At 32.7% G+C, this 16,760-nt stretch overlaps 1 protein-coding gene across 8 annotated transcripts in view; it reads right to left on the bottom strand.

Moving 5' to 3' along the window:
* Nucleotides 1-16,760, bottom strand: part of Cnksr2 (connector enhancer of kinase suppressor of Ras 2) — a 241,034-nt gene that overhangs the window by 21,447 nt on the left and 202,827 nt on the right. Inside the window, exon 22 of one of the 8 annotated variants that reach the window (XM_048796455.1) lies at nucleotides 213-223. The exons of the other annotated variants lie outside the window; for them this stretch is intronic. Coding sequence (XP_048652412.1) covers nucleotides 219-223 — 5 coding nt within the window. The 3' untranslated portion in view covers nucleotides 213-218. Of the gene's footprint in view, nucleotides 1-212; nucleotides 224-16,760 lie in introns of those variants that run through there. 8 annotated transcript variants of the gene reach the window in all.

The raw sequence follows: 16,760 nt of genomic DNA, 5'->3' as shown, positions 1-16,760 counted from the left end.
GATTAGAATGAGGTTTTGCTTTACTTGATAGAGCATGTTAATACTTATCATGACTTGCTGCAATAAAACAAAAAATTTAATTCCTTTTTTATAAGTTTAATAATATACACAGAAAAAATATCTGAAAGGATACATTTTGCTAAATTTATCCTAAAATAAAATTATGGACCTGAAGGTCAATATATACTTGAAAACGTTTACTCTGTTGTCAGAGTGTATTAGTCTGAATCTCCAGATATGTTTTTAACTAGCTGGAAGTCATGGATTATGCTATTTAAACTCCGTTTCCTCATCTAGAAGATGAGGATAATAATAATGTTTACCTCAGTGGTGTTGTGAGGTTTAAATGAGTTACATTATATAAAGACCTTAAAATACTGCCTGGCACATAGTAACCCTCATTAAAAACTGTTAGCCAGTATTTGTAATAGATTAATGTGTTCAACAAACCTACAAAATCTAAACAAAATGCACCATATTATAAAAATGCATAGTTATATAGATATTTGTGTTTTACCTTAGGGAAGGCAATTCCATTTTAACATTTTTTTCATGTGGGAAAATGTCTTCTTTCTATATATGAGTAACATGAAAGATTGAGATTTATGGGCATGCCTAACTCTTGCAGATTGCATTTCAAATCCAGACTATGTAGCATACTTTTATAGAAAAAATAAATCATTAAAATGTCTTTCATTTTAACAGACAGGTATAGTCCATAGGAGAGACAAAAAGAATCTTTCTGAGAAAACAGTGAAAGTAAAAGGACAAAATCCACATAATTCATTCAACTGACTCAGAGTGCCCTTGACATCAAATTTAAAATTATTTCACACAAAGACTTATAAGTTAATACTGTTGTAAACCTAACTTAAATGAGATTTACTTTAGAATGGAACATTAAAATATCTTCAGCTTTCAATTCTTCATAATTTATGTTATGTCATTGAATATATTTTACTAAGCAATTGAAACATGTAATAAATAAATCCTACTAATATAAATGGGATTATTTCTTATACCAGTGAGTGTTCAACATTTGCTATTAGATAGCTTAGTTTACACATTAATGTGGCAGTATTCCCCAGTTCTTTTTTCCCCTTCAGTAATGGGAATTAAACTTGGGTGTGCTTTATGGATTGACGACATACTTAGCCCTTTTTATTTTTTACATTTTGAGACAGGGTCTTGTTGAATTGCCCAGGCTGACCTTGAACTTGGAATCCTCTGCCTCAGCCTCCCAAGTATCTGGGATTATAGTTGGTAACTGAGATTATAAGCATGCATTATCATACCTGGACCATTTTTTGTTGTTGTTGTTTTCAATTTTTAATTTTTTTACCCTCAAGATTCAAACATATAAGAAGGATGTTGAAAAGCTGTTTTGAAATAAGCCACCTCTGTTTAATTTTTCTGTCAAATCCTATAATGTAACACATTTGAGCTTGTCATCAGGGTGAAACCATGTCACTTCCTTAAGTACTATAATTCTCCCTGGTAACACCTTCCTCTCCTTATTTCTTCCACTATGTCTAATCTTTGATCTTACCAAGAACCCAGTCCATTCTTGAATCCACCTTTTTACTCAGTAAAGACTCCTCAATTCCCTCACCCTCTTGGGTAGGAGCTATATGTACTCTTTCCAATATGTGCTTTCTTATTCCTGCTTGGCCACTGAGAATTGCTAGAGAAAATTGTATATCCATGCTGATCAGCACTATTCTAAATTTTGTGTTTTCTAACTTCAGGCTACAGAAGGCTATGTGGCAGACCTCTTATTAGTGCTTGGTTAGCTCAATATCCAATTCCCCCATGAGGCATAGTCCAAGATAGCATGATACAACTAAAAGCCCTACTCCCTACCCGAGGATCTTGCTTTGAGCAGATTACTTTATCTCCACATTTGGAGAGGAGTTATCATTCCTCCCACATGAATCACTGAAGTAGTTTTCTAACTGGTTTCACTATCATATATTCTTCCACACAGATACATGTACATTTCCAACAGAGAGACTGTTCCAAAACTTACTGTCTGATTATATCATTTTCCTATTAAAATCTACTTGAAGCCCTTCAGCATATTGAGATACAGTGCAAACCCCTGGGCATGATATACTAGGGACTTCATAATTTAGTTCTAGCTTAATTCTTTGTCTCATCTATATTACCATGTTGTATTTCTCTAAATTATATGTTTTCTTCATGTCTACATTTGCTGATGCTATTTCTGATACTGCTATGTCAAGGAAGAATGATTCAGTCCCTATATGAACTGATGACTATCATCACTAAAGGGTAATTTAATGACCTAGACTGTCAAGTTATTCATGTGTCATTAATATTAGGAGTAGATGAGGTGAGTCAAAATCTTACTAAGACTCAGGATGAGTTTTTAATTATAAATATAGCTCATAATACTCTCTCTAAAGGTGCTTCTTTATTGACAGAGGCTGATTACAATGAACTACTATGAAAAAATCTTATCTTACCACCTTACTACCTTGGAAAAATGTTGGAATAGGTTGCAGCCAAATGCTTGTTATGGGTGGGTTTATGGCTATGTCTAACACTTTTAAGTTTTTAGGTCCTTTAAGCAGACTTTGAATGGCTAGCTAGCATTTTGAACCATATGGGTCAGATAAAATAGATACCTTTATAACATACCCATTAGTTTCTGCTTTAATATTTTAAAAATGATATTTTCTTATCTTCTCATCTCTATATTTCCATAAAATATTGACAATTTAAGAGTAGAAGAGTAAATTTTACCCATCTATTTATGATTTACTTATCCATTCATTTCTTTTTTATAATAATATTTTATTTTTAAAATAATCTTTGAAAACTGAGTTGAGATAATTTTAATTCTTAGTGACTAGCATTCTCTAGTCACTAAGAAGATCTGCTTTCTTATACCACTGGATCAATTAAATGGCTTTTCTAAAAATTCAGGCATTTCATTGGAGACAATTAAAACATAAAAATTAGTATTCTATCTTAATGAAGCCTACTGGCACATGCCACTCATTTTCACTTAATTGGGCCACAACCACCTGAATTATGAGCTACTAGGAGTAGTACACAATTATGTCAGATATTCTCAATCTAAGACAAGCTCTGATTTTAGAAATTGAGCAATAAAAAGAATAAAAGTTCAGTTAGGTAGGTAAATTAATACATCACAATTCCATTTAAACTGAAAATCAATGGAACAATTCACAATAGAAAATAGAGCAGTCCATTCTTTAAAAAAAAGTGGTAAGGGAGATCTCATGAAAATAGAAGAGAGACTAGAAGAATAGAGGAAGGGGATTAAAGGGGAGGGAGGAAGGGTAGGGAAAGGGAGGGAGGGTGGAATGAAATCGACCAAACTAGCCTCTGTACATATATAGATATATCACAGTGAATTTTACCTTTATGTATATCTATAAAGCACTAATTAAAAAAACTATAAATAAAGAGAAGACCAGTAAAGTAGAGGAAATGAAATGGGGGAAGGAGGTGGGGAGGGAAAGGAAAGTACTGAGAAATGTATTAGAGCAAATTACATTCCAAGCTTGTACAATTATGTCAAAATAAACTTCAACATTATCTATAACTATAATGCACTAATAAAAAAAACTGAAAAAGGATTCTAGTTTGTTCCTGTTCTATAGTCATAAGAATTTCAACATCATAGACATAATTCTCACCATTTTAACTCCACAAAATGGCACTGTAAATATAATAAAAGGCTCTTGAGAGTTTTTAGTCATTGTTTATCTATATGGCCTGTTAGAACACCTGGTTTATGATTACTTTTGTGATTTACTTTTGTGATGATAATGAAGTCTTGCTTATAAAACTTCTGCTGATTGTCAAATACAAAAAAACTATATTATGTCTCTTTCCTTCTTTTCAAACCTAAGATACTAAAGGAATTAAAATAGCCCTGCACTTTTTGAAAATAATTTATCAGCTGGTTTAAAGTAGCTTATTTGATGTCAATGATCTTAATATACTAGAAATTTAGTTCTGTATATCAGTAATGCATAGGACTTTATTCCATATTTCAGAAATCGAAGAGTGATTTTATGTCATCAGTGGAAATATTGTTGATGTTTACTAAATCGTTCAGGTAATTTGGCTGTCTCATTACATTATCATTGTTGGGGTATATTTATTAAACTTTAAAAACATGAAGGTCATTTATAAACTCACTTAATAAAATGGGGATATTGCTAAATATTAGCTGAAATTGTAAAAGAATATTACATTCTATCTTTATTTTCTATACCATAACTTATCACAAAGCAAATTTTAACACACATAGCTTTTTTTCCCCAACAATATATGGTATTTTATAAGCTACAAACCCATGAAACAGTGTTATTTAATGTGTATTCAGTTTGGGTTCCATGACAATGAAGTGCATGTTACACACCTTATTTAATAGGCACTTGCTCAGTGAATGATAGGCAAATAATTTTTGGAAGGCTAAATCAAGTTTGTTTATTTTTACCATCATGAGAGGTATGAATTCCAATTGTTTCTATAATGTTAACTATTCAGTTAGAAGAGGGATACCACTGGCCATGTGTGAAAATCTCAAGAAGTATCATCAATGTAGCTTAACATCACTTTTTGTTTTATAATTACACATTCTGAAATGTCATCATTTATTCTCTAAAATAATAATAAAGATGATTACCTTGAACAGACATCTTGTTTTTTATAGGCAAGCAGCAGGTATTTAGCCCTAGACATTATAGCAAGATAATATAGAAAACATAAATATTCAAATGTTGCCCCCAGTTATATTAGCTCTAAAGAGCAGAAATTAGTAGTACAGTTTTATACTACAGAGTATCCCTTATCCCAAGCACTTGGGACCAGAAGTGTTTCAGATTTCATAGTTTTTTTTTAGATTTTGGAATGTTTGCATGGACTTTACTGGTTGAGTATCCTTCATCTGAAAACCCAAATTTGAAATGTTCTTAATCTAAAATGACCCTATGCAAAAACCCCCAAATTTTAAGTTTTGGATTCTGAAGCATTTTGGATTTCAGATCTTTGAATTAGGGATGATCAATTTGTATCAAGGCATTATTACTTTATATAAAAAGCCTTAAATGAAGGGTATGAATTCCAATTGTTTCTATAATTAGAACCTATTATTTATAGGGGATGCAAAATGATAATTTTTAGAAACAACTGAAGTAGTTGACTAAAGAATATGGCCGATCTAGGACAGGTTTAGGTTTAAAATATAAGCTACTAGAAAATTTTGGTACTCTTATTTCTTTACTCTTACTAGTTTACTATCTGCAGGGTTCCCAAACTTTATCCTGGCATATTCAGGTATTGACTGAGGATGCATGAACAATGGATTAAAAATCCTGGGGTTGGGGTTGTGGCTCAGTGTTAGAGCACTTGCCTTGCACATGTGAGGCGCTGGGTTCAATCCTAAGCACCCCATAAAAATAAATAAATAAAATAAAGGTATGTGTCCAACTACAACTAAGAAAAAAAATTTTTTTAAAAATCCTGCAAATTATCCTCATGAAGTCACCAAATTTTTATAGTGCTACTTTTCCATTAATTGGTTAATAAAAGTTGGCAAATCAGGTTCTATGAAACCCTCTGAATATTAAAAAAAATAAATGATATTACTTGAGCATCATTATTTTCTGTTTAAGTCACTAATAATGCCAACTATAGGATTTAATGCATTAAAGATGGGATGAATACATGTAATTACTGTACGCATTGAAACCCAGATAATTTAATGCTTCATAAATAGAAAGAAATGAGTAAAACCCTGTCCTAACACTGAACAACAGGGAAGAACTTTTGTGGCCCTGGAGATGTAAAAGAGACTATAATAGTTCGGTGGTAGTGAGTGGTACGTGTCTGTAATCTCAGCTACTTGGGAGGCTGCAGTGAGAGGGTCACTTGAGCCCACGAATTTGAGAGCAGCCTGGTCAACACAGTGAGACTCTGTTTTGAAAACAAACAACAACAACAACAATAGCAGCAATATATATATATATATATATATATATATGAGGGGTGGGGAGAGAAACTAAACAAACTCATCCTATAATTTTGTCTTTGTTTTTATTTCTCTAACAGTGAGAAGAAAACACAAAGTTGAATATGGACCATACAGGAAAGAAACATGATTTAAAACTCCTGTAAGACAAATAGAAAATTTTAATTATGAGTGATTTACAAAAATAAAATTACAGTAATATAAACATAAACTTTCTCAATGAGAGAGGGAAAAAGAGATTCAGCTCAAATCAAGGTAGTTACAAGAAATTTACTTAGGAAAAGCTTTAATTTAAAGAAAAATTTTATAAAATATGGAATGAGAGGCCACTAAAAATGAATTAGCAGAGAATAATACCAATTGCTTATACAAATGCTATGAAGGTAAATGTTCAACTGAGGCTTGGGAAAAAATATAAAGAGCTTTTAAAAAAATCATAAAAAATGATCTAATAAGGTAGAGCCATATTGTTTCAATGATATTTAAGGCTTTTTCTGCAAGAATAAACGTTTCAAACTAGGACATTACAAAAAGAAACACTTCTGGAGACAAGGGACTAAGAAGTACTCTGTGGTCCCCCTGAACCAGTAGTTTATAATGTTAGACAACAAATGAATGTTTTGTAAATTATTATAGGCCTATGGTTAGAATACCTTGAGACTTAAGTCTTAACAGAAGAGCTGTTATCCAAAAAACCAAAACCCCAGCATAGGTTCTACAAAGCACAGGCTGATAAACCTGATATAAATGCATGGTGAAGTTTTAGAGAAGACTATTGGGATGAGTTTTGATTTTTAATTTTGATTGTAGGATGAATATGGATTCAATCATGAAAATGAAGCATTTTAAACTAGATTTTTTTGGGGACAGTACCTCCAGGCTGGGAGATAAGTGGAAAGTCATAGTCAGTGTATGTTGCATAAGATGAAACACTGCATGATACCCTTATGAATAAAGATATTGCAATAAGGACTGAAAGACATTAGGTGGATTCACAGATAAGCACTTTGAATGACTGAATTAAATTAATATACAAAGTTTTAAATTGAGAACTATAATGCTCTGTCCTTTGCCCCTTTTTCTTTAGAATAATTTCTATAATTTTTTTTCCTTAATAAATCAATCAGTTAAAAACAGAAAGTATGTCTAAAATTCTGGAGGACCTGGTAATGGGGAGCCCACTAAACTCAGGACCAGTCATTCCATTTATGGGCAAATGCAGTAATTAGAATCTTCTTTCTCAAATCAATCTACAATCAGCTTCCTCTACCCTCCATTTATAATGTTCTTTGGAACTTTAAAGACCATCTTATCTTTCCTTCCATAGGACAGCCTTTCAACTACTTGCTCTATATTTTTCTAAATTGCAATTTTAAGATCTAAAACCAGGTAGAAAATTTGTCAGAGGACTGCTTTTGTATATCAATAAGAAAGAACCTTCTAGCTAGGTTGTCCAACATGAAATATCCTGCTTTTGGAGGTAGGCACTCCGAGACCCTAAAATATTCAAGCAGAGGTTCAATAACAATTTTTCCAGTATGTAAAATGTGTTTATATTTTGGGTGGGAGGGTGGACATATTGTCTTAAAACTCTAGTTCCATAATGAGACAGCTATCATGCCTATTTACATGTAGCATGAAACATATGCCTAACTGAATAAAAACAATTTATCTAATAAATGAACCCTTTACCTTAATATAAAGCATTTTCAAATGGGTTTTATAGTGTTACCAGAGAGATACCACCAATAATAACACATTAAAAAAGATGCATGCTATAAATTTAAAGAAACATTCAAAGCTAAGGCTACCTTTTCATTTAATTATTCAGCAAAGTGTTTCAGCATTAGTGCAAAATTATTTTTGGAAGGGTAAACATCTTTCCAACCTCTAGTGCTGGGGCAAAATCCTTCTAATTAAGTTAATAAAACCCCATCATGAATCTCAGAACCCAATATGGTAAATAAAGAGGAGGCTGCCCAGCAACTACATAGTGTGTAAAAAAAGACAATAGAGTTCAAAGTGAGGGGTGGGGTTTATTGTCAGAGTTGCAAGATTGCATTAAAGCCACACTGATTCCAAGTTGTCTCTCCTTCCTTTTTTTTTTTTTTTTAAANATAGCCCAAGCCCCCCTTTCTTTTCTTTTTTTTTTTTTTTAAAGAAAAGGGATATAAACTCCTGTGTGTTAGCATTGTTAAAAAACATTAAGAAAACAGCAGAAATGGTGGTAGTGGTGGTGGTGTAAAATTCAAGTTCTGTGATATCAAAGGCTATTTTCTCTCACCTAGAATCCCAAGGTATATGCTTTAAAATGTCCGTTTCATAAGTCACAGAATATACTCTAAAATTAGTTTATGGAGTTGTAGTGGGGCAAAAATAACAAAAATATCAAGGAAAAGAATATAGCAAAAAAACCCAAAAAAGTCATGGGTGAGAAAATTAAGAAGTCTTAAAAGAATAGATCTTGAATAGAAGTCAATAGATTCTATGGATGATTTATAAAAATAAAAAGAGCATAATAAGAATATCAGACTTGAAATCATGGAAGATAGGGATTGTAAGCATAGAGCAATGTTAAAAACAAGGCTTGAAATGTTAAGGTTCAAACTTCCCTAAGACAGACATTCAAAATATAGTACAATTTTCATTATTTGGCACTCTGCTAACATTCCCTATGCTAATTTTTAAGTGTTTGTTTGTTTTTTGGGTACCAGGGATTGAACTCAGGGGCATTCAACCACTGAGTCACATCTGCAGCCCTATTTTGTATTTTATTTAGAGACAGGGTCTCACTGAGTTGCTTAGGGCCTTGCTTTTGCTGAAGCTGGCTTTGAACTCACTATCTTCCCCAGCTGCTGGGATTACAGGAGTGCATCACTGCTCCTGATGTTAATGTTTTTTTTTTTTTTCCTGATAGTTAAATTCCATGATGGTTATAAAATTAGGAAGCATTTTCTTAAAGAAATATTAATCTATGGTCAGTATAATATGATGTTCACTTCACGTTTTTGACATTTGATTAGTGGTAATCAGAACAGCTGAGTGACTTGAATGCTTATTCCTAAACCAAAGCTTAAGGAATGAGCCAAATCAGAAATAGCTCTTCAAGTGATCTCATATCTGATTCTAACCAGTCTTGTAAACTTCATGTAAGTGATAAGTACCTTAAAATGAAAACAGAATATCATGTGCCATCTAAAACAATTATAAATTGATTACTAGGAAAAATTATTGTAACATTAAAGTAACAAAGATGCTACTTATTTTGCATTATTTGCTGTTTCATGTTATCAAAAAGAAAGATCTATCTTATTTCTTAAAGATAATTTACAAATTTCTGTTGTAAGTAGACTTATGGAATAGCTAAGTATACTTCTAATATGACACCTAGCATGTAGTAAATAAATGCCTGTTAAATGAATGAATACATGCTTCAAACTAACTAGATGATATGTTGATACAGTAAATCATAAATAAAAAACAGAAATTTAGTTTACATTTCAGTAGGATAAATCTAAATATTGAAATGTCATAGCACCTATGATAGAGATATTAAATAATTCATAGCTCTGAAATGAATAAAAATTTGATAACTGAAACTATTATTTTTAAGTATTCTAAAATTTCTGTAAAAGAACCCAGAAAGTTGATTTTTTTTTATGTGTGTGGTTCTGGAGATTTTATTTTAAAAGTAAAAGTTTTAAAAAAGGGGCTGGAGATGTAGCTCTCTACATTGCCTAGCATGTGTGAAGCCTTGGGCTCAATTCCCAGTACCATAAACAAAATATATACAATTGGCACATTTTCCTTATTGACACATTACTTGTGAGTATTGTCCCATTAATGGAAAAACTTCAAAATATAACATATTAAGCTATTAAGACCAGATATTTGGCCAAGATGTGCTTGTGGCTAAACATAAAAAGTCTGAGTGGCCAGAGTAATGGAACTAGTGAGAAAACTAAAAAAATAAGAGAGAAAGTTTTTAATAGAAGGTTTAATGTTTAAAAACTTGAAGCCCAAATCCAAAGGCAAATTGATTGCCAGATAAGGGACTCTGAAACCATTTGTGAGTTTTGCTTTTTGGCTTTTTAAGAATATACTTGCAATGTTTTATTTTGTTTTTTAACTGATAGACTCTGGCTTAGTTGTTGTCATCACAGAACTTTGGAATAAACTTATAGTACTGAAAGATCTCCATAAAGAAAGAAAAAATTTATATGACTTTGAAGACTTAAGCAAGAAGTTAGGAGAACTTCTGATGTATGAGTCTAGGGGATGTGTGTGTGGAGGTGTATGTAAGAGTGCACAATAGCCGTTGCCCTTTTTTCTCATGTTCCTGTCCATCATTTTTGAGAAGGCCAACTACTGCATTTTCTAGAGTATGGGACTGAGGCTGGGTTCTGAAGTGGTAAGTTATCTCACAACACTGCTGTTTTTATTATAAACTATTTGCATCAAAAAATTTCAGAGAAAAAATAAATCAACTAGGTCATGCTTCACCCCCTTACTCACACTGAATCAGGAAAAAGATATATGAGGAAAATGAATTTATGTAGTTGTATATGGACAGCATTCCTTTGTTTATTTTTATGTGGTGCTGAGGATTGAACCCAGGGCCTCACATGTGTTAGGCAAGTGCTCTACCACTGAGCCACAACCTCAGCCCCCATCATTAACTTTTGACAGTAATCTTTGAGGGTCAGAAGGTGAGAGGGTTTCTTTGTACTTTTATAATTGCATTATATACATATTATATATTCCTTTCTTTTGCAATAAGCACGTTATTATTACGAATTAAACAGCAAAATAAAAATGTGGACATTTATAAAATTTCCAATACATGTTGCATGGTACAATCCTATTATATCTGAACATGCTATCTCCTAGCAGGTGGTAATCATAAGTGGTGAATTTCCTATGACGAGGAACAAAAATGAGGCATTTGGGACCATCAGCTTTCTGTGGCAAGGGTGAATAAAGCAAAAGGAAAATGAAGTTAGGATAGGTTCTTATATAATATGCTATAAGGTATGTCACTGAGAAACTGTCAATAAACTATTACTGAACTGAAAAAAAAGTGATTTGCTTTTTTGATGTGTGAAAATAGGAACAGGTAACAGTATGGCTAAATCTGATCTTCTGTCTTGGTAAAAAAAAATGTAAATTATAACTTGTCTTACCTATGCTAGGGAGAGACTGTCATCCTTTTATATGAGCTTTAATTCTTATTTAGCCACATTTTCTGCTGGTGTGATTATAGCATATAGCATCTAGAATTTTTCTTTTACCATTAATATCTGGGTTCATTACTTATCAACAGTTCTGAGATTATTTTTTTTGACTGAGGCAGGGCTATTGGTTATTTGCTAAAGTACAAAGTTGCAATTTTAACACTTTTTAAAAACAAATTAAGATGAAGCTAGGTGACGGACGACTTCCAAGGGAGAACTAAGGCTGTGAACCAAACATTGGTAGTGAGTTGAGTCACCCTTCTTTCCACAGGGAAAAGATTCTGGTAGGAAGAACAAACAACCTATGGATGCTGGAAGATCTGGCTTCTAACTGGTTCATGACAATGAACTAACCATTTCAGATGTCATATTTTTGTGGCTTTCATCTTTGAAATTGGAGTAAAATAGGACAATTATTTCAACTATAGAGAATATGACTATAAAAGAGCCACAATACAAAGATTAGTAATCCTAATTATTAGCATCTCAGCACAAAGAGGGTATGCTGAGCACATACAGTCCTGGCTAGCCCTTTCCAAAATACCTAAAATGAAGAATTCTGCAATGTTTTGATTCCTGTTTTATGTTGCATAATGGATAATCAATAACTTTAGCTCTATTATATAATAAAATAGATAAGAAATTAGGAAGAAAGGGGGTTAGCTATTATACATTCATTCACTTATTCAGTCAGTACTGTCTGGCCTACTTTGGGTTATATACTATTTTATGCCTTGGGTATACAAGACAGGAATAAAACCTCTGCTCTTAAGAAGCTTATATTATGGTGGGTAGAGGGTAGAGATGGAAAATAAACCAGTGAATAATATTTGATATTATATACATAGTGATAAAGCTGGGAAAAATATAAAACAGAATACCATACCAAAGCACAGATGGTGATGATGGTGGTGAGGGGTTGCATCTGGATCACACTGTGTTGTGAGGGAAGGACTCTAACGGGAAGATATTTGAACTGAGACTAGAATGGCATGATCTGTAAATAACTATTTAAGTAAATACATATTATAAGGTGATTTACATTAGGAATACAAGTTTCTTTTGAGTTTCCATATATCCAAAGTCAAAAAAGAAAGGAGTAGTGAGTGATAAGAAAGTGAAACAACTGACATTTCTAATTCAGTTTGTAGACAACAGCTAATGTACAAAATTGCTGTTCTTTAATCATTTTTACCTATAAAAACAGTCATTCACATAGTTTAAGTCAATGTCTGAAACTAAGCAATGATAGGTCATGTAGTCAAGTAAACATTAGTGAGGTTTGCCAGGCCTAATAGTTATTTAAGTATTGTAACTGCCTTCTTTGCCTAAATTCAAATCTACATAAAATCTACATACAACCACATAATTATAACACTTGTTGGATGATTTACAATGTGTCAGATATGGACACTAAGTGCTCTCTGGCATTGCCTCATTTAGTCCTCACACAACCTCAAATGGTAGGTACTATTACCATCTGATTTAACAATGAAGATATTGAGGTATAGAGGTATTAAATAACTTGATCATTCATCCCACTTGTAAGTGGCAGAGTGACAAAGCAAGACTTTAAACTGAGGAATGTCTTCAGAGATTGTACTCTAAGCTATGATCATTTATTGTTTATAGAAAACATACTTTTTCATTTATAAGGCAACAATAATTATATCAAACATGTTATATTTTCAGGGTTACATAATATTCACCTTTTTAAAAATATATCTAGTATTTTAGTAGCACCAAGACTTTGAAATGAGGTGACATGATCTGGGGCATGTGCTTGCATGTACATATTTAAAAAATGAAACAATGCTTAAACAAATATACTTAAAGACATAAAAATACACAACAATAGAGCTCCTCATACAGAAAGTAATGACAAAACGTTTTAGTACATTTATTTTATGACCTTGTGAATGGTTCAAGTGTAATCTAAACTATTAATAATCATTCAATTTCCCTTGACATATAGGCATGGGCATATGGAACAACCCTGGCCAGTGATATCTGGGAATACGCCTGCTGGAGGGATCTAGACAAAGTTGCCCTTGATGTTACAAAAAGGACTAATAATAAAGTCTGGTCTTTGGCTTTTTGTATGCTGTCTTATGAGAAATGATGTGTGGAACTGTTGGCATTAAAAAAATTAACTGAGATTTCTGACATTTAGAGAGCCATGAAATTTACCCTAGAATAGTCCCATCTCTGAACTTCCTATAAGTTAATGACTTTCTTCATCAATTGAGAGAGGTGTGATTAAAAAAATCCAGACTCTAAGCAATATAAGAATTATATCAAATCCTCTGTGTTTAATGGCTCCATAACAGTATTTTTTTTTCAAAATGACAATATGATATTAAGAGAATATTTACTGCTTTCTAGATTTTTTTCTGCATTTTTTCTTTATATATATGTTAATTACATAACTAGTCAAGGATGGCACCTTAAAGTTCATAGAAGTGACATATTTAAAGTTTTCTGCCATTTATTCCGACTTTATCACATGCCTTTTTATTTCCATTGTTATATCCCTCTTCATTCATGTACTCCCTTTAAACTTGAACTAGAGTTTTAGATATTATTGATTATACTCTTCCAATTTCTTTGTATTGTGTACAGTTTACTTTGAAAATAAAAAATGATGAAAAGTGCTGCAGTATTTTTATTTATTTTCAACTTGTTTATTACCCCCCTTCAACAGTTTCATATTCTGAGAATATGAAACTTACCCTTGCCCATACATCTCCTATCTGAATGTTGTTAAAAATAAAATTCATGGATTTTTAGAAAATTTTCAGGAAATTACTCTAGGACCATTTACAATGATTCAAGTGGATTAATGTATGTTCTTCTGCACCATATTGGCCGTCATAATTATCCAGCCTCTTTGCCTAGATAATTTCAGATATTAGGATACTGAATATTAGCTCCTAAGTTATCAGTGGTATTCAAAGAATGTTAGATTTTGAAATATCACTTTAAAATATATTTCTCAGCAGATATTATTTTGAGAACAGTAGCAATAGTTCATCCAGGTAACCAAATGTGTCTAGCAGCTACAAAGTAATAGATTTATCCCTCTCTAGCCCCTCAAAAAAGACCTAGATTTTGCTTTAAATTGCTAAGCCCAAGATAAATATCTACATAAATTAAGTGAGAAGACTGGTAGGCAATTTCCAAGGCAATGGGAAAAGAGAAAATTATAACTTCATTGAGTAAATGAAGACACAAGAATGTATGGCTAGAAAAGAGTACCCTTATAACTGCCAAGGGGCACATCAGTAGGATTAAGGGATAAAGCTTTTGAAAACCTCATCTAAATTGCCTATTATGGCAAGAGAAAGAGAGAGATATCAAGACAACTTCAAGTTGTATCAACCAAAACAGTATTTTAGTGTTATGGCAGATGATTTCTAAATGAAACATATCTTTTTATTTTGTCTTATACTTTTATGATTTTTATCCCTTGAAAGTTGCATAGGCTGGCATAATTAATAATTTAACAAAGGTATTATAAGGCCTACACCTCAGTAGCTTTGAAACTGCTAATTGGGATAATAGGAAATTACTTGTCTTTTCCCAAATGCCAGTGAAGTAGGTCAAGATAATTAATATGCAAGCTGACTTTTCAGTCAAAGGAAAACAAGACAAGTCTCATCTGTGTACTTTTAGTACCATCCATTTCAGACTAAAATGAGTTCAGCCTGAGAAAAATCACAGTATGACTCAGTTAAATAATTGAATTTTAAAATAAGACAAAAGATAGTTCAACCATGAGAACACAGATTGAAGTCTGTTCTAAGGAGGACTAAATTTACACTTCATAAGCACAGCCAAATTCCACATCCATAAGGAAACTGAAAAACATCCAGGGCATCATTTTAGGTATATCTTGCTTCTTAGATTATTTGTAAACTTGTAAGCACCATATAATATGTGCCATATTATATAAGGTAAGATGAAATATAAATGATAATAAGCGGCTTTGGTTGATGACATAATTCTTCATCCTTGATATAAGGCCATATTTTTAGGTTCTCTTCCATTACTCCTTTTGCCCACTTGCTTGATGGTTCCTATTTTTAATTTTATGGCAAACTGAGAAAAATGTTTGAAGCTAGAGACATTAAACTTATTACTTCTGCATGTTTGTACTTGAGTACAAATTTACTTTAGTAGGGTCAAATTGAATGCTGGCCTTGAGCAGGACAGTTAGTAACACACTGCTGTTAGACCTTGATTTTTTTTTAAGTCCCAGTTTCCTGCCAATTTGTGTGGTGGCACAGTGAGTGCACTGTACTGGAGAGAGTGCATGTAAGTCTGAGGCTGATGTAGTGGCCACAACTTCATTCCTGTGTATAAGTTTTGCTCTACTGGAATAACACCAAGCAGCCTGGTTTGAATAAACAGCCTGCTCATTTACTCCTAATGGCCAATCCAGGTGAGTCAATACTATGGCACCCTTAAACTAGACCTTAGTCTTTTGAAAACACTGATTATAAACGTACTGGTTCGCAAATGAAAAGTTCATCAAATTGTATACTCCTGAATATTAGAAATAACAATGCAAAACCATGATTAGAAAGGAGAACATACATTTCATCAAATAAGAAACATCTTCCAGGCAAGCATGAAATGCAACTCTGTTGAGAACAGTTTGAAATACACTGAGACATCAAGTGGCACAATTTATGGAAAAATACCCAGAAAGCAATGGGGCCTCAACAATAGTGCACAGTCACTTCCAGCAAAGCTAAACTGACCGAAATAGCATGAATTGTCCCATAATATTGAATTGTAAAGAAAAATGTGCAATACCAAATTTACTGACACACTTACTATGGCTATTCTACCTTATCACATTTATTCTGCAAAGAGAACCCACTAAAAATGATGGACAGTACCAAATAACTATTCACTTAATTCACCTGGAACCTGAAAAAAATCCTCACCTACTTAGGGGTACACCTGTATGGCTAACAATCTATCTAATCTACAGAACAATAAAAAAGAGGCTCTAGAAGAAATTGAAAGCTATCTAAATAGAGATGCTCTGTGGGCTACTGGAATTTGGAAGGAATGGCAGGTATGGTACCATGTTTTCCTTTTGTGTCCTAGATATATTTGCTTCTAGTCCTTCCCAACACAATGACCAGGATGAATGGCTAAATACCTCACTTATTCATAAAAAAGACGGCATCAGTGACTCTGCTTGTAGGAATGATGGGATGTTTTCTAAACAGAATTCCCTATTTCAGGGGGCTGTGCTAGTTTCAACACAGTTTATTTTAACACAGCAGAGATAAAGTATTTTATACAATATTTTTAGAGTTAACAAACCTCACATACTTAGTCATAGCCATTATGCAGCAACTGGATGACAACTGAAATAAAATTTTGAATTCAATTTTAGAAAGCAGTTCATTGATTTTGTAAACATTAGAATATTAAATATGTTTTATTGCCAGAACTCCTAAAGAGGCCTAGCA

This window comes from Marmota marmota, unplaced genomic scaffold (assembly GCF_001458135.2).
Source record: "Marmota marmota marmota unplaced genomic scaffold, marMar, whole genome shotgun sequence".
Lineage (NCBI taxonomy): Eukaryota > Metazoa > Chordata > Mammalia > Rodentia > Sciuridae > Marmota > Marmota marmota.
Note: the sequence above shows the minus strand (reverse complement) of the source record. Positions and strands in the feature narration are given on the sequence as shown.